Genomic DNA, 18,292 nt, shown 5'->3' with positions numbered 1-18,292 from the left:
ACTTCGAAGGTTTAATTGTTACACTAAAGAAGAATTTACAGCACCAGAGAGACAGGACATAGGATATAATAACCAATTGCGTGCTGCAGGGCTGTTTGAGAGTGATGTCTGACTTGTTGGACTTGTTCTACTTACAAAGTAGCGAAGCTTGATAAAATAAATTCAGTCCCTCCGCAATCATTGAGATTCATCATGCAAACAATAGGATAAAATAAATTATTCGTGGTTTTAAAATGTATATAAAGGATACGAATAGAGAAAGCCATTTAAAATGCAATCACATGTTTATTTCAACGCACACAATGTTTATTTTTTGAAGAAGATTTTAGATTTTTTTATAATAAAAATTTTCTCACTCTTTTTTTTTCCTTTCAATACGTTTCCCTTAAAAGATTTTTGACCAATGTCGCGCACTTTTTAAGCTCATTTGAGAATTAATCATAATCATTAATCACACATAAATTTTTATTGCCTATCAATAAAATAGCTTAAATAATAAATTTCCTATGTAATATCGCATTATTTATGTTGAGATATACATACACATTATGCAGCTTAAATCTCAAAATTCATTCAAAAAATATAATTTTCGAAATTTATACAAATTGATTATTTTTTATCTAATTATATCTTTCTCACAGCAATTAATTAGTTTTTACGTCAAGAGTTTACCAAGAAAAACATAATTTTCCTTTGGAGAATTAAAGAATTAGAATTCAAGGAATTTACATTCCCTTCATCTATTAATTGATTTATATTTCAGTAGCGATTTTGTATATTTCTATTTTTATTATATTTTATCTTTGAACTAATAAAATCTCTAATTTATTTATTTTGTCATGAATTTTATTAATAATAATGATCAATATTTTCGCTACTGTATAAAAAATATCTACGATATTCATTTTGTTTATTGAGATATCCATGACAATAAAAAACCATGAAATATTTGGCAATGACACTAATGAAATGAGAGTGTGATGCATCATTAGTCTACTTAGTTTGGCGTAGTGTGATTTACAATAATAATTCATTAACATTCATATAATTTAATTGGGTCTACTTACAATCTAAAAATTGTTATATTAATAATAATATAATAATAATAAAATAATAATGATCATAATAAAATAATAATAATATTTATATTTATATATACTGTGCAGCCAATTCACTGAAAAGTTATTCACTCAATTGTCAAGAGGCGGAAAAAAATTGCTGCAAACGTTGCACTGTCCTCCGATCTAAAGCACACAGATCGAAGTCAAAAGTTTTCCGTGTAATTTCATACTGTCCAGTAGCTGCTATTACTTGTACAACTCTTTGTAATTCTTGATTATCTTGTAGTGTCATGATTTTCTGTTGTAAATCTTTCAACTGAGAAACATAGTCTTCGGAAAAAACGGGTGGTTCATCATTTTCTGATTCAATTAGAACACTATTTGTGGAATCTGGTGCTATCTGTTCACTTTCAGCTTCAAAATCTTGCTTAGGATGAATTGCTTCAACCTCATCAGATTCAGGCTTAACATTATATGCTGCTGCCATTTCAACAGTAACTGGTGATTGACTTGATGAAACAGGTTCAAGAGGTGGAGAAAATCCAGTATCTTTTTCTCTCTTGACCGGAATTTCATCATCACCTTTACTACTGCTTCTCTTTTTTCTTTTACGGCTGCTCTCTCGTTCTTCATTTCGCAGGGGCTTCAGTTTTTCTTTCTTAATCTTTTCAGTTGGTTCACGTTTGGCATGCTCTGACCCTGATGGTGATAATGACCTTGGCGGTCGATTTTCTGAAGTGTGATTCCTCGCTAGCTCTTGTTCCATTTTAATTCTCGACGAAAGCTTTGATTCTTCTTCATCAGCAGAATTCGCTGAATCACTGCTATCCCGATCAGGAACTTCAGACAAATGTGTCGATAAAGAATTTGATTGGGCCACACTATTACTACTTCCTCCGCCACCTTTTTCAACATTATTTTTCTGCTTATCACGTTTATCACGTTTATCCCTCTCTTTACTCTCATCCGACCTCTCCTTCTTTTCCTTTTTTTTATGTTTATGCTTCTGCCGATCTTTATCACTTTTAACGTCCTTAACCTTTTCTGTGACTTCTATTTTTTCACTTCTAGATTTAGAACTACTGCGATCACCTTCCTTAACAGGCCTAGGTGATTTTTTCAAGTCTTTTGATGATTTACTGGTTTCCTGTACTTTTTTCTTATCAGATTTTTCATGTTTTTCAGACTTTTCAACAATTTTTTTCTCCAAATTTTTCATTTCTTTTATTTTATCACGATCCTTATCACGAATTTTATCTTTTCGTTCTGTACTTTTATCATCTTTATGCTTTTTCTTTTTTTTATCATTTTTTAATTCTTCTGATGATCCTTTGATACTTTCTTTAGACTTTTCTTTCTCTCTCTCCTTGTCTTTATCATTTACAACCTTTTTATGCTCTTTTTCGCGAATTTTTGGAGACGAGGACTTTGGAGTACTTATAGAGCCTAAAGGACTAAGTTGCTTCTTCACCGCCACAGGTGAAGAAGGTCGTTTACTACTAGGACTTTGATAACTACTTTTACTACCTGGACTAGGTGGCCTCTTACTTTTCTCTTTACTCCTTTCCTTCTCTTTAGAAGCTTCTTTATTTTTTTTATCTTTCTTCTCTTCTCCATTTTTTTCGCGTTTACTATCTTTATGAGGACTGTGCTTTGATTTGTTCATTTTTTCTGTCTTTTCTGATTTATATGGTAGAGGTTTGTGGTATGTTTTATCCACAGAGGATTTTTTATTCTCTGGAGAGACTTTAGCAATTTTTATGGAGTCACCAAATATATCATCGAAATCATTTGATGATTTTGGCTCCGTACGATGTTTTTTACTTTCACTTCCACTTAGTTTCGGTTTACTTACCATTGGAACTAATGATTTAGATTCACTTCGATCATGCCCTTCATCGACGTTCGACATTATAACCTAGAAAGAACAATTTTTCATTCATTGTCATGAATTGTTACCAATTTATTGAATTTCATTCACCACAAATAAATTACAATTTTTATAATAATTTAGAGTATCAATAAAATAAGAATACTTACACCTCCACCTTTTAATAATTTCTTGCGAAAATCATCACCAGGACTTGTAAACACTTCAGTATATCGAGTAACATTGTTGATAGCTGGGCCTCTTTGTTGTAAATGCAAATCGTATTGAATTTGAATTCTTTTTGGCTCATCTTTATTCTTTAGCCATATATCAATAGGAATCATAAATCCCGCGTAACCTGACTCTTTTACCTCATATGGAGGTTCTTTTAGAATACGTTTAGGCTTAGGAAATGTCTCGTGCAGATGAAAGACAACTGAAATAAATAATAAATGAGTTAGCAATGCAAGTATTGATTTACAAGAAAACAGCTATAAGAAAATTGATAGTGATAGTTTTTGTTATAATTCGATAGGGAATAAAAAACTACCTTTTTCTACATAATGACTTATATCTGTATTATCAGCTCCGCGAACATATAATTCCCAATCATGAGTATATCCTTCAGGAGTAGTCCTGACCCTTAACATAGATGCATGTCCACATTCCAGGGTTATTTTAACTTTCTCTAGGGCCATTCTTGCCTAAAAATACATTGAATGGTTTGATCATCAAGAAGATTAATGAATATTCTCCTTGAAATACATTGAATGTCAATGTAAATAATAAATACCTAAAAGTTATCAACAATTGTAACTAATTTTCAACAATGATTGATGATTTTCCGTTGACCATTTGATAATAGATGAAAATAAAGATTTCATTGGTGTTTGTTCACGCGTCATTGCCAGTCTTCAGGCTTGAATAATATTTTAATCCTCTGTGAATACACACCGTCAATTAGGAAGTAAAAAAATACATAAAAAAAGACAACTGTTTTGAACACCAATTTTTCAATAAATAACTTTCAAATTATCACAGAACATTCTAGATGCTTATACACCTGTTGAAAGGTATACAAGTGCAAAATAAATTCATAACAAATGTCAACAATAAATGGACAAAATTACTCTACAGCTTCATATAAATAACTATCGTTTTTCCATGAATAGTACGAACGTTGGCTACGTGATAACTGATATGGCTACTGTACCCATGGAAGTTATTCTTTTCGGAGCGTAGATAAACTTTACTACAATCAGCCAATGACACCAACTCATCAATGAAGGTAAGAGCCAATGGAATGTCTTAATTTCTGATAGCGGCCAACTTCACGACACTTCCAGATAAATATAGGGTCAGTTTTCAAGACATGCGGCGGTTCCCCGGCTTCCATCTTGGATTATGTTCGTTTGAGAAGCCGGGTCCTCGCAAAATATTCGAGTTACGTGGATCGTGCGTTTCGCCATAATCATCTAAAACGCTGTCTTAGTATTTCTTTACAATAATTCAATTCGTCAACAAGGCATTTTACAATATTGGTGTTCGGTATGCTTTAGGTAAGACTTTCATACAATCAGACCATTCTCTACGCAATGATCATGTTCCTAATGCATGATTTTTCTGCTTATGTGGGTGTGTAGTGGAAATTGAAGCTAAGGCTAAAAATCTATTTTTTTTAAAAACGTACCATTAATAATCAATAATATCTATAATTAACAATTTATTGGTAATATTTCATATTTATTTCAGCATTTAAAGATAAATTTTCTTCTAGAGAGTAGATTAAACTCTAAGTTTAAGGTTAGGATTTCCAAACAACAAATATCTCGAAAAATCTCCATCTTTTTGTTATAATTTCACGGTAATTATTATAGTCAACTCTTTTTCCATTATTCAGTATAAATAAATCTTTTATTTTTCAATTTAATTATAAAATAACATCATAAATGTACTGTAATAGCAATTGTCTTGATTGTTACAGGGTTGACAAAGCATCTATATGTTAGTCGTTTGGTGAACGGCTATGTTGGTGTAGATGTTCGTCGTATGTTTCCTATAAATCGACAAAAAGAAAGTCCATTGATTAATAGTGTTAACGATACAAATAATATTTGTTCCGACATATACGACAGAATGGCATTGCCAAGTAGAGCACGTGTTTATGCCGAAGTCAATTCACACCAAACAAGAGAGTATTGGGACTATGAATCTTACGTAGTAGACTGGGGGTAAGTTATTCTATAGATTTTTTACATCCAATCATTAACCAGTCTATTACAGAAAAATCAGTGAATGAAAACAACAATCCCCTAACAATTCTTATTAATAGCTTGATAATCTATTTACCTTCACCCACTGATGCAACGTCTTTGTCATCAATCATTAGAAAGTGCAGCTGATCAATAATATTTTTAAAATAAAACATAAATTATGTTTATGTTAAATCAATATGTCAAATTCAAATTATCTATTGATTTTTGGGATAAAAAAATAAATTTCAATCAAATCATGCTTGTAAATCACTTGGAATATTTAAATTTGAATGTAAAATTATTGAACAATAACTCTATTAGAATATAATTAATATTTATTATCGTAGACTCTATTATTTTTTTCAATTTACTATAACTTTTATATTGTTCAAAGTGTATGACAACCGAGGGTATGATTAATTGCAATTTTTTCATTTATAGACAACAAGACGATTATCAGTTAGTAAGAAAATTAGGAAGGGGAAAGTACAGCGAAGTATTCGAAGCAATCAATATCACAAACAATGAGAAATGTGTTGTGAAAATATTAAAGGTGAATTATTGTTGTCCTTGATAAAAATGATAGAAATAAACGTTCAAATTTAAATGAACGGGTACACCAAATTAGATATTGACGTTATTCTACTCTATATTTTAGCCTGTGAAAAAGAAGAAAATTAAAAGAGAAATAAAAATCTTGGAAAATCTCAGGGGTGGAACTAATATTATAACACTTCAAGCGGTCGTTAAGGATCCTGTTTCGAGGACACCTGCATTGATATTTGAATATGTCAACAATACAGATTTCAAACAACTTTATCAGACGTTGACAGATTATGACATTAGATATTACCTTTATGAACTCCTCAAAGTAAAATTTTTTTTTATTTTTAAACTTGATTTCTATTGTTGAGAATTAATGATATTAATTCTTATATTTAATTATTATTTAGGCATTGGATTATTGCCATAGCATGGGCATTATGCACAGAGATGTTAAGCCGCACAATGTTATGATTGATCATGAAAATCGTAAGTTGCGCTTGATTGACTGGGGGTTAGCAGAATTTTATCACCCAGGACAAGAGTACAATGTACGTGTAGCTTCTCGATATTTTAAAGGACCAGAATTACTTGTTGATTATCAGGTTTGTATGTAAAATTATATAACTTTTATTTCATTTCTACATTCCTCTTGCTATTAGAATTTTTAAGTAACAAAAAATTTATTGTTTTTAATTAGTTATGTTGATTTATTATTGCAGATGTATGACTATTCCTTGGACATGTGGTCTCTAGGTTGCATGTTAGCGAGTATGATATTTAGGAAAGAGCCATTTTTTCATGGTCATGATAACTATGACCAGTTGGTAAGGATCGCTAAAGTTTTAGGCACAGAAGAATTGTTTGAATACCTCGATAAGTATCATATTGAACTTGATCCTCGATTCAATGACATTCTGGGCCGTCATTCCCGAAAACGTTGGGAACGTTTTGTGCATTCAGAAAATCAACATTTAGTATCGCCTGAAAGCCTTGATTTTCTTGACAAACTTCTCCGCTATGATCATTATGATAGATTAACTGCGCGAGAAGCGATGGATCATCCATATTTTTGTGAGTTGATGGATCGCATAGTCGAAATCAAAGTATGAGATGAGAATTTGTCTTATCACTAAATATTTTTATAGATCCTATAGTTAAAGACCAAGCTCGACTTACAATGGTCTCGCCTTCACCTACTCCCATGGCAGGCTCGATGCCTGTAGGTGAGTAGCAACTCAGGTAATGTCACCTCATCATTTATTTTCATACGAAAAATTCAACTTCCCCATACATCTATTGTTTTTTTAATTATCAAGGCGCGTCAAACAGAAAAATATAGATGCATTAAATATATGGACCTTTGCGCACTAGTTTTAGACAAATAAATAAATAAAATATTCGATGTTGTACAAATCATTTCCGGTAGGTATTCTCTTATTTTCTTTATTTATTTGCCTAAAACTAATACGCAAAAGTCCATATACTCTTATGTATCTAAATTTTTTTGCTTGAAACACCTCAAATTATATTTTTCTTGATAATTGAAATGTTTTAGGTGCCCATAACGAGACTATGAACTCATTGCCAGCTTCTGGATCGACTGGACAAGAAAATATGAGTGGAGTAGCCGTAGGCATGGGCCTCTTAGAGGAACTTGCTTCACTTCAGCCGATACCACAGCTTTCAAAAGTTCAACATTAGTCAAAGTCGAGTAAAAAATAAAACATCCAAACATCTTCATTACACTCATATATGGATTAAATAATACCATCGACAACAGATACTTTTAATTAATGGCATTCCGGCTTATCAATTCGACGGCAACAATGTTTTTCATTAAGACTGAAATATGTCATTGATCATTTTTTAAAATAGCTGTCTGGATTATAAACAAATTTATAAAGTACTTAGTTGATTCGACAATATAACACATTTAAACAAAAGAGAGGGGAAAATATTAATAATTATAATGATAATGAATAATAATAATGATTTCATATAATTAAAAAAACTGTCTATAATTGTTTGGATGATCTGACTGGTGACTTTATAAGCCATCAAAAGATCAATCATCATATAGCTTGCGAATTTGATAGCAATGTTCCTGTATCTGTTATGTTTACATCATAATGCCGTTTTTATTTTCTGTACGATCATGATTGATAATACAGTTCGTTATAAAGCATGAAAAACTGACCAAGAGACAGCCAATACATTTATAAGTATAAAATAAAATTTACATTCACTCTCTTATCTGTACATGTATACACGAAAGAAAATTTAGTAAATTTAATTTAGCTTGTTTATTAATATTCAAAGAATCCTCCACTTATATCAAATGACACAAAATCGCGGAATAAAATGTTTGTTATAGCCAAGAGTTCATCACCAATTATATAAGATTTTATTATATATCTCCCAATAAATTCCCAATTAATAAATAAACATCTTCAACAATTGTATTAATCCCACTATTATCTTCTAATTAGAATCTAGATTGTTGCAAGAATCTTGATGAGTTTATTTTTTAATATAAATCATAATAAACTTTTAAAGTTAATAATAAATTTGATAAAAATGTTTTTGCAACAATCCAATAAGTACGCTTACATTTTAAATTTCAATCTTTTCAGTTCCAGTGTGAATATTTAACAAAATAATTAATTAACTATTCAATCTTATTTTATATTATTTATTACTTTAGGTTATTGGAATTTTTTATATCAAAATTATCAAAAACATGACACAAGTCAAAAATTAATGAAAAAATGAAAATGAATGAAAGGCAGCTTAGAATAGTGTTAATGTTGTTCAATTATTTAAATGTATGCTCATTAAACAAAAATATTTCTAATTGATGTAAAAAGTAAGGGTTGAATGGGTTCGATTGAAATCACACTCTTTATTTCAAAAATCACTACTTTAGTTATAAATGAGAATACTTTAAAAAATTTTTATGAAAAAACGTCGATGGTAATTTTATATTATGAATACTGTACACGATTTGTTTAATGGCAGACTTGTGCAGGCTCTTATTTATACAGGAAAACATGAAATAAATCGCTTATCGCAGATATAAGTTACAAGATTATTCAAAACAATTTTCCGTTAATTTCCTTATCATCTTTTTTTTCTGTAAGAAAAAATATTGTAATGTAGGACAATTCTGAATATTCGTTAAATATTAGTAATTAATTTTTGCCTAAACAGCACTTTGTTTAAAGTTCTTGATGTTGATCATCACTTGTAGAGCTTGTTGCGCTATCATCTTGCTCATTTTCATTTACAGTAGACGTTTCCGGTAATGCACTTTCACTAATTTTGTCATCAGCCGCTTCAAGTACTATTTGTTCTTCATCAGCGCCAGTGGTGCTATCAGCTGTTGATTCCGTCTGATTATCCTTTGCTGCTTCATCAGTTTTTTCGGTTTGATTAGAAGCTGTTTCCTGTTTGGGTTTCCATATTTTGGCTTTGTTCATTAAATATTTCACTTCACGATCTAATATGGCCATTTTATTTGCAATATCTCGGACTGAATATTTAACAGGTTCATGAAGAGGAGTCTCTGCTGTGACTCGAATAACCGTTTCATGATATTCCTATAAGAGAAAAAATTATTTTTAAATGATGTTGAAAAGCACTGTTAAATTTTAAACAAATTTAGATTTCATTTTTTACTTACGACAGTGTCATTGATAGTTTTTGCAAGTTTCTCAATTTCAATTTGTGTGAAAATTTGATTATTGTTATAAGTTTTCATGTTATTCAAGAATGCATTACTAGCATTCAAGATTGAAAACATTCCAGCTAAAGCTTCGGGTCTTTCACGATGTTCAAATACACGTTCGTAAAGATCATGTGTTTTGCTTTGTAAATCCTGCAATTTTTCTTCATAAGTTTCTGCCGCTGCATCGAAGCCGTCTTCATACAGCCAATCAGAAGTCTTTTGACATGCATCAGCAATTTTCTCAATTTCTGTTGGAGCTCCAGCCTTTATGTATTCGTCCTTTTTCAAATCCTGCTGTGTGTTGATTACAAATGATTCGAGATTGTTGAGAGCTGTTTCACGACGTTTCTTTTCCAGATCACGTAGTTCCAATGCCTTTATTCTGTAAAATAAAATTTAGATTATATTTAGGGCTTACGATTTCTTTTCAACAATAGTGAAATATTACTTTTCACGCGATGCTTTCAATTTTTCATCTTTTAATTCTTGAGGACCATATTTAACTTCAACTGACTTAATAGGCTCTTTTAGAACAGTCACAGTCATCTTTTTATCAGTTTTATTGTCGGTTGTTTGATTATTTGATTTTTCTTCTGTTTTAGTTTCATTTTCAGTTTTTGGCTTTTCTTCAGCTGCAGGTTCAGGTGGTTGTTCTGGTTCTTCATGAACAGGTTTAACATCTTCTTTCGGAGGCTCTTCAGCCTTTTCTACTTTTTCAGTGTCTTCAGATCCTATAAGACACATATTTTCAAAGTATGAGTACATCAAGGTACGAAAGAATTGATAATTCAAACCTGAGAAGAATTGGGTAATGGTTGAACCAAGTTTAGAAAATGTACCCTCATCTTTAGCATCAGCAGAGGTGGTCTTTTCACCAACCAATTCAACATTCAGGAGATTCAAAACGCCACTTTCATCCATAACAAAGTGTGCTTTGATTCCTTTACTTTCTGCTCCTTCCTTGATGTGCTTTTCCAAAGCTTCAGCAACACCGGATAGGAAGATTGTTGATAGATTCAAGTTACCAACAGCTCTATTTTAAAATATCAGATAATTAAAAATAATAAATATTATTTTAATGATTATTATAAATAAAGACTTACTTAATTTCATGAGGTGGTAAATAATCTAACTCTGCATAATTGACATCAAATGAAAAATCTTCTTTTCGTTTATTGAAGGTAATAATCTTTTTTTGAGGATAAGAATTCATTTTTCCGAATAATGTGCGTCGAACCTGCCTCGGCTTGTCATCAGTAGATTTATCAAAGACAATTTGAATTGGAAATAGAACAGCATCTTTTGTAATAAATCTTGTTACTTTAAATCCTTGACTCAATTCTGCAGCTTTATAAACTGCACCCATGGCTGCTGCTTCATCAGCATTAATACTCTTGGATAAATCGCTTCCAACATATGCAGTTAAGATGTCTTGAATTTTAGGCATTCGAGTTGCTGCCCCAACGATGACTACTTGTGAAATAACTTTAATACTTAATCCTGATACATCTAATGCCATTTTGATAGGATTAGTAACTCTTTCAAATACATCAGCACACAACTCTTCCAACTTTTCTCTCGTAACATGAAGTCTGAAGTCCTTATCATCAAGTAAACTTTCAATTTGAGCATAATGATCAGCATTAGCACTGAGAACATTTTTAACTCTTCCAGCTTCTTTGAATAATTTTGCCATGGCTCTTGGATTTTTAAATACAGAGTTGGGAGTTTTCTTCATTTTATCAAACTCACTAGCTAAATAATGTTGTAATTTAATTTGAACTTCCAATCCTCCAAGTGTTCTATCATACCCTACACCCAAAATACTAACTTGTGGACTGGTTTCTACAATGCCTCTGTCTTTAGTTTTAACATTTTGGTAACTAACAACTGCTGCAGTCGTTGAACTGGCCCCCATGTCGTAAAACAAAATATAATGAGCAGTATCATTGATTTTTTTCTTATGAAAGATCCCATAATTTAATGCAACAGCAGTATAATCATTAATTAGTTGTAACACTTTAAGATCAGCAAGCTCTGCTGCTTTAAGAATTGCTCTTCTCTCGGCCTGGTTGAAGAATCCAGGAACTGTTAGAACAACTTCGTTAATTTTTTGATTAGCAGAATTTTCTGCCATTTCTTTTGCTGTATGAAGAATTTGTGCTAACAACTCTTCAGGAGTGAAAGACATATCTTCATTTAATTTAAAAATTATTGTATTTCTTTCTTCATCTGGAATTATGTCATAATGAGGAAATCTTTTTCTGTACAATTCAACAATAGGATTATCTATAGATTTTCCAACAAGATCTAAAATATATTGAAAGCTGTTTTTAGGAAATCTAACTCCAACTATTTGGGCATCTTCTCCAAAGAGCCGTTCATCATCTCTAAATGCACTTATTGTTGGAGTTTTTCGCTTAGATTCTTTATTCAAAGCTATTTCCATTGGAATGCCAGGCTGGAATAAATACATGATTTGATGAATTTTTAAAATTAATGCATGAAATAAAATTGGACATAAATGGTAATGAATACTTACAGATACAATTGCTACTTTGAACCATTCACTTCCTAAGTCGACACTCATGACAGCAACTCCATTGATGTTTCCAGTGAAACATGATATTATTATTAAAATAATGGATAAACAAATAACTGTTACAGACTTCATTTTCATGTATTATGTAGTTGCAAATTTACGCAGACATTCAACATACGAATGGAAAACTTTATTATTATTTATAGAGAATGTAGTAAGCTTTCAACGTTTCAAAACGTCGTGTAATCTCAATGATTTAGAGATTCATAAATTTCTTTTGTATTATAAACTTAAATCTTATAAAATTACTGATAATAATTACACGTGGCTCAAACGAGAGATTGTAATCAATTTGATTTCGTTTATTCAACGTTAAACACTTACAAACTGTCGCAGGTGTACCGGCAACATGAATATTGTCTTTTCATCTCTCGTGTGGCAGGTTTTCATTGGTTCGAATGGATCTAACTGTAGAAAGTTATTGGTCCGCGTTGTCAAATTGGAACTGTAGATCATTGAGAAGATTGAATGCGAATACCGTATGTAACGGTTGTCAAAATTAAAATTTCTTTATCGATTTGAATATTTTTTTTAAAATACTATCATTGACATCCAGTGTAAATAAATCAATTACATAGAAAAAAAATTTTATTGATAAAAAAAATTTTCCTGGGTCCCTAGTAAACTAAAAATAACACAATTCTAGGGACAAAATTACAGGGAAATTAGCAACGTCGCGAAAAGCATACTTCTAGTGGTTTGATTTAAATTTTGCACAGATATTCTATCAAATATAACGACATTTTGAAGCAAAAAAATTTGCAAACAATTAATATTTTATAGCAATCTTGGAAAAACACTATGTCAGGTACACTGTACCACGACTATAGAATCGTTTTTGGCCGATTTTGAGCGAATTTTTATTTTCGCGCTCTACATGCGCAGATCATCACATGTGACCAACCGGAGCTAAATATTTATTGTTTTGATGTACTTATGGCTATTCCTGACTCCAATAATGAAAAGTAAATAATTAATTATATGTTTTAGAAGGACTATCTGTCATTAAAATTTTTTTCAAGACTCTTCACTGTTAGTGAAGACTGTCCTAATGATAAAAAATATGTTCTTACATTTTTAGACATTTATCTAGGCCATGATTTATAATTTTTTGACATTTATGGAGCTAAATGTGTATTCATGTATTACCTAAATAATTATTAAAGATGGCGGCGGCTCAACTAGCAATGTTGTGTTTTCAATGTGTCGTACGCTATTCTGACCGAGAATTTGTGCGTTGAAACAAAGAAAATAAACAAAACAAAGGATTATAACTCTGTCAATAATGGTACGTCAGTAGATTGAAATGTTAAGTCGAATTTTTGTGGTTTTCATCGTTCTCACCTTATTACGTACGTCATCATAACCTCAACACACAAATTAACATATGCAAAGTTGAATGTTTTTATCTTACATTAATTAAAAATAATGTGAAAATGATAACACTTATTTTTGTCAAGCATTAGAAAATTATAAAATCGTTTTCCAACAGAATCAACTTGGGGGGAATGATGGAGAGAATGGCGATGATTCAGAAGGATCTTCTTCATCTAATGTTCAGGCTGAAGATGTTTTAGCAAGTTTTCGTGAACAATGGCAAAGAGAACTTGAAATTTCACCTAAAAAAGAAGCACGAGGATCTTCATCAAATAAACTAGTCAATGTTAAAAAAAATAAAGAAGACGTGACTATAGAAAGCAAGGTAGTTTTAACAAGAATGTTTTATTTATTTATAGCTGCCAGAAATTAATATTTACAATCATTCATGTTTTATAGGCTCGAGATTTATTTTTGAAAGGGGTAGAGTACGAACAGAATGGCGAATTATATGATGCAATAAGATTTTATAAACGTGCTGTCCAATTAGTACCAGATATTGAATTCAAGTTGTATGAGTCAATGAAACCAAAAGTAAGGGACAAATATGAAACTGCAGATACGATTGAATTTGAAAAAAAAGTCAATGATGTTCGTGAATGTACTGAAACCATCAATGATATCGAAGAGGATGATCTTATTAATAAATTATCTCGAATTGTTAGTCGAAATCAGTACGTTTGCTATCCTCGTTTTGAACAAATGGTAAAATTCAAAAACTTATGATGAATATATACATTTTGTCAAAATTACTTAATTAAAATAATTTGTTAATTATTTTACAGACAACGCACATCTCTGCATTGCCTATGGAAATAATTTTGTATATATTACGATGGGTCGTTTCATCTGAACTAGATCTTCGTTCTTTAGAATTATTTTCTCGAGTATGTCGTGGATTTTATATATCAGCAAGAGATCCAGAAATATGGAGACTTGCTTGTGTGAGAGTTTGGGGAGTGAATTGTGGTCATTATGAGCCGAAATATCTATCATGGCGAGATATGTACTTGAAAAGACTTAGGTTACGATATAATGGATGCTACATAAGTAAAAATACATACATTCGATATGGAGAAAACAGTTTTCAAGATCAGTTTTATCGGCCTTGGCATCTAGTAGAATATTTTAGATATCTAAGGTGTGTATGAAAGAAGTATTAAATTTTTTAGAAAGATAAAAAATCTAAAAATTTATGAACACTGTAATCAATTAAATAATTTTATAATTTATTTTAGATTTTTTCCGGAGGGCCGTGTTTTAATGCTTACATCAACAGATGATGCACAAAGCTGTGTTAATGCCTTGAAAAATCGCAATCCTCGAAATCTTTCTATTTTGGTTGGTCATTTTAGACTTCGCGATAATCGTGTAACTCTAGTGTTAAAAAAACAAGAATCTAAGAGTAACTCAGTTACGTATAAGAAAAAAAAGCGAGACCTGGTGCATGATAGTGGAGAACAAACTTACCATCTGGTAATATATTTTTAAATTAACTTTTAATTCACTTTTATTCAACATTATGTAATTATTGATGATAATGTTTTAGGAATTCGAAATTCAAACTCATCACAGAAAAGCAAATTTTCAATTGAGTTGGATTTGCTATAATATTTTTACTCAGTACAAAAATGGACAAGAAGGAAGTATGTGCTTAAATGTATTAAATAAGTATCCGTGTTTTCGGTTCAGCAGAGTCAAAAGCTATACTCAAGAAAGTGAAGCGCCTTTACAGTGAATTTTTTGTTAAAATTTTAATGAAAAATTAGATATTTATTAATTGCTTTTTACCCAAGAGGATGGTAAGATCTTTGTTTTAATTTACCTTATTGGCCTTGAAAAATTTCATTTATGTTTAATATAGTCGTAATATCTAATATTTTATGGATTTCGAAATTAAATAAAATATGATAAAAAAATGGAACGTTATAAAATAAATATATATTTATGAAATAAAGTATATTATTATATAGGTCTCAATAAAAGAAAGTTATTTTGGTGGTGCGATTTATTTATTGCTTTACTCTATCACGTTACTCAAAAATTACAATTCAATTTTAACATTAGATAAATTTCTATGAATAATATTTAAAACTTTGTAAATATTATATCAGTTGGATCCATACGAAGGAAATTCAACATATTATTTCCAACATAGTAAATTTACTCTATTAAATTTATTCTATTAAATCACAATCAAATGTGTAATAATTATTTATTATCATTAATTCCTACGTAATATTTTAATATTATCTTCATCCATAGTGGTAATAGTAAGAAAAAAATTAATAACAATAGTAATAAACAATAAATAGTTTTTTTTTAATGTGCAGATCATTTCCTGCATTCAATGATTTATGTAGATTTTTTTTTTCATATTTTTCTAGTTTAATCACAGATTTTATCGTATATCTCTGAGATTTCAATTGATAATCACAGTTTTCTTCATGGGAATCATTAGAATCAAATTTTATAATTCATCATGGCGAATTATTGGAGAAGAAGAAAAAGACGAAGAGGAAGTAGAAGAAGAAACTAGACATACTGATGGATCCATCATCCATTTAATATCCTGCATCGTTGCTTCGTGCATTGACCAAACAGCAACAACTACTATGACATGCATAATGTTATGGGAATTTAACATAAAATCTACTTGACCTGGTAACCATTTTTCTGGTATCCTTAACGCTCCAACTGTTCCACCAATTACTGCGACGAGATCCTGAATAATTAAGGTATTTTATTAACTTAATTGGTTTACCTAATAAATTTTAATTGAAAATTATCATTTAACTCAATAAATTATCCTACTTGAAGTATGATATGTGTAAGGCCATCGGGTGCACCTCCACCAACATTAAAATATCTTAATACCAAAAAGATCATGCGCATCATAAACGGAGGCGAAAAGCAAAGCCTTCTCTCCCATGGTGATTTAGCTTTCATTGCCTAAAGAGAATAATTGCATAATTTTCATGTCACAAGTTCTTTGATCAAGTCATGATTAAATAATTTAAGCTTTCTTCCTTGCCTTTAATAGACCCCAGAGGCTCAAGAAGACATATATGAGCATTGTTAAATGCCAAAGAACCGCTGGAAGACAGTGAACTGATGCAGATATCATTGGCACTGCGCCTGTAACATCATTCAATAAATCAATTATTCAATTTCAAGTTTTCTTAAGACCTCTAGCTCCAGTTATATATAACTTTCTTTCGAACAATACAAGCTAATATATATATAAATTCTTTTAATTAATTTATGACAGTATTGTTTCTTTTACTATTGTTTTTTGTTAAAGAAATTCATAGAAAATGGATAAATACTTTACCAACACTCTGACAGACCCAAATTCCCAACATATCCAGTTTGAGTAGTTTTTTGTAGAAAGCTTCGCCATAGTTTAAATTCATAAACAGATGATAAGTAAAAGAACCAATCCATGGGCTTATGGCACCAATAAAATGGCACCAGGAAATAATTCCCAGATAAACACCTTCGTCCCACCATGGTAAAAAATTTGGAATTCTCAATAAGATGTATAAAATAGCTAGACCTAAATCAATAGAAACTTGTTAGTATTACATTGTAAGTTATTGATGAAAAATTTTTGTATAGTTATTATATAAAAGTATCTATTGACATTTCCTTTGTTTATATCAAGTATAGTCATTTTTAAAGAATTCTAAACTTTTCTAACACTTTCAAGTAGATTATTTTAGGATACATTGTTTTTTTTTCAATTAAATTAATTGAATTGTTTTCAGATTTCTATATAATCCCGGAAGTTGACCTAGAGATAGACCTTGACCTTAATCTTATGGATCCATTTATGGCAATGCAGTTTTCGTGCTTCACAACGCGGACAAAACAATGAGAAAAAAATGATAATTAAGATTGAAAGTCAAAAGGGACTTACCGTGAGTTAAAATATTGACAGTTTCATTGTGAAAATAAAAAAGGCTCACGAGACATCCTTTGATATCAGTGATTGGTCGGTATCCCGTCTTAATGTGTGGATTAAACTGCAGATGCGTTGGCATTTCACTCCAACTTTTAAGATACACATCTTGGCTGTTAGGCTTTTGAACATTTTTCTCAACTGTTATGTCGGAGTCCGCCGTGATAGCTGCGAAATTATCAGCAATATCTTGTTCGCAAGCTGCGAATTTCGCAGCTACAAAGCTTTTGGTCACCTCTCCCGCCAGTTCTGTACGCACGTCCGCATTGCGCGGCTGCCGGACCAACAATGTGCCCGCAAAGCTGATGGAATATCTTAGAGCGCACGTTGATATCCACACCCTATTGGAAGTTGCATTTAAACCAAGGTTACACTTTGAATTGGTGATGGTGGTGGTGGTGGTGATAGTCACCCAACCACCCTGCTTTCATGCGTCAACTTTATCTGCTTTGACCTCTTGGCAAGCATCCTTCTGCGCTTGCCTCTACAGGGAGAAATCGAATCGATTTTTTCTTAAAATACAATTCCATTTGATTGAATGTCACTAACTTACTGGCTGCATAACAAAGAATTGATCTCTAAAATTAGTCAGCTTTTAATGAGTTAGTAATGAATATTTGGATATTTCCATAAATTTTAATTGTGAAGATTTTTAAAGCGCAAGCGTATAGGGGTAACATACAAATCCAAATCAGTGGAATCTAGTGGGTCAATCGACATGAGTAAAAGATGATTGGAAGAGTAACAAGAATCATAACAAAGTTTAAAGATCAATTAGGACAGAAGGTTGACATTTATAAGGTAAATACATGTATTATAACAATTTACGATAATTAATTTAAAAAAATATTTAAATATAAATTTATATTACATTTTTTATAAATTATTCG

The 18,292-nt window shown here is 31.0% G+C and overlaps 5 protein-coding genes across 9 annotated transcripts; 2 read left to right on the top strand and 3 right to left on the bottom strand.

Annotated features, from left to right (window-relative positions):
- Positions 1 to 265: 265 nt before the first annotated feature.
- On the bottom strand, positions 266 to 4,176 carry LOC118069286 (protein AF-9). Its single transcript, XM_035087280.1, has 4 exons — positions 3,725 to 4,176; positions 3,482 to 3,635; positions 3,102 to 3,367; positions 266 to 2,979 (listed from the first exon to the last, which is right to left on the bottom strand). Exons 2-4 carry the CDS (start codon positions 3,627 to 3,629, stop codon positions 1,198 to 1,200), a joined length of 2,196 nt encoding a protein of 731 aa, XP_034943171.1. The 5' UTR covers positions 3,630 to 3,635; positions 3,725 to 4,176; the 3' UTR covers positions 266 to 1,197.
- A 112-nt stretch (positions 4,177 to 4,288) lies between these two features.
- Positions 4,289 to 8,177, top strand: CkIIalpha (casein kinase II subunit alpha). 4 transcript variants are annotated; one of them, XM_035087281.1, is made up of 9 exons: positions 4,289 to 4,490; positions 4,684 to 4,795; positions 4,916 to 5,162; positions 5,628 to 5,739; positions 5,845 to 6,057; positions 6,140 to 6,334; positions 6,452 to 6,803; positions 6,878 to 6,955; positions 7,288 to 8,177. In XM_035087281.1, the coding sequence occupies exons 3-9, from the start codon at positions 4,981 to 4,983 to the stop codon at positions 7,431 to 7,433; spliced, it is 1,278 nt and encodes a 425-aa protein (XP_034943172.1). In that variant the 5' UTR covers positions 4,289 to 4,490; positions 4,684 to 4,795; positions 4,916 to 4,980; the 3' UTR covers positions 7,434 to 8,177. The 4 variants fall into 4 exon arrangements, with proteins under 4 accessions (XP_034943172.1, XP_034943174.1, XP_034943176.1 ...); XM_035087283.1 differs by having other exon boundaries at positions 4,895 to 5,162; XM_035087285.1 differs by having other exon boundaries at positions 6,878 to 6,971; positions 7,288 to 7,430.
- Positions 8,178 to 8,671: 494 nt separating this feature from the next.
- Grp170 (Grp170 co-chaperone) lies at positions 8,672 to 12,458 on the bottom strand. Of its 2 annotated transcripts, XM_035087279.1 has the most exons (7): positions 12,002 to 12,458; positions 10,563 to 11,920; positions 10,254 to 10,492; positions 9,908 to 10,190; positions 9,415 to 9,841; positions 8,946 to 9,331; positions 8,672 to 8,865 (listed from the first exon to the last, which is right to left on the bottom strand). In XM_035087279.1, exons 1-6 carry the CDS (start codon positions 12,137 to 12,139, stop codon positions 8,951 to 8,953), a joined length of 2,826 nt encoding a protein of 941 aa, XP_034943170.1. In that variant the 5' UTR covers positions 12,140 to 12,458; the 3' UTR covers positions 8,672 to 8,865; positions 8,946 to 8,950. The 2 variants fall into 2 exon arrangements, with proteins under 2 accessions (XP_034943170.1, XP_034943169.1); XM_035087278.1 differs by having other exon boundaries at positions 8,672 to 9,331; positions 12,002 to 12,457.
- A 745-nt stretch (positions 12,459 to 13,203) lies between these two features.
- Positions 13,204 to 15,233, top strand: LOC118069261 (F-box only protein 9). Its single transcript, XM_035087236.1, has 6 exons — positions 13,204 to 13,349; positions 13,554 to 13,763; positions 13,838 to 14,143; positions 14,224 to 14,579; positions 14,677 to 14,914; positions 14,988 to 15,233. Exons 1-6 carry the CDS (start codon positions 13,347 to 13,349, stop codon positions 15,174 to 15,176), a joined length of 1,302 nt encoding a protein of 433 aa, XP_034943127.1. The 5' UTR covers positions 13,204 to 13,346; the 3' UTR covers positions 15,177 to 15,233.
- A 306-nt stretch (positions 15,234 to 15,539) lies between these two features.
- Positions 15,540 to 17,964, bottom strand: LOC118069289 (progestin and adipoQ receptor family member 4). Its single transcript, XM_035087287.1, has 6 exons — positions 17,956 to 17,964; positions 17,361 to 17,823; positions 16,773 to 16,997; positions 16,473 to 16,576; positions 16,253 to 16,390; positions 15,540 to 16,163 (listed from the first exon to the last, which is right to left on the bottom strand). The coding sequence occupies exons 1-6, from the start codon at positions 17,962 to 17,964 to the stop codon at positions 15,909 to 15,911; spliced, it is 1,194 nt and encodes a 397-aa protein (XP_034943178.1). The 3' UTR covers positions 15,540 to 15,908.
- Between the last annotated feature and the right edge of the window lie 328 nt (positions 17,965 to 18,292).

This window comes from Chelonus insularis, unplaced genomic scaffold (assembly GCF_013357705.1).
Source record: "Chelonus insularis isolate UGA/USDA-ARS -01 unplaced genomic scaffold, ASM1335770v1 contig_406_pilon, whole genome shotgun sequence".
In the NCBI taxonomy this organism is placed as follows: Eukaryota; Metazoa; Arthropoda; class Insecta; order Hymenoptera; family Braconidae; genus Chelonus; species Chelonus insularis.
The sequence above is the reverse complement of the archived record's forward strand: the minus strand, read 5'-3'. Positions and strand labels throughout refer to the sequence as shown.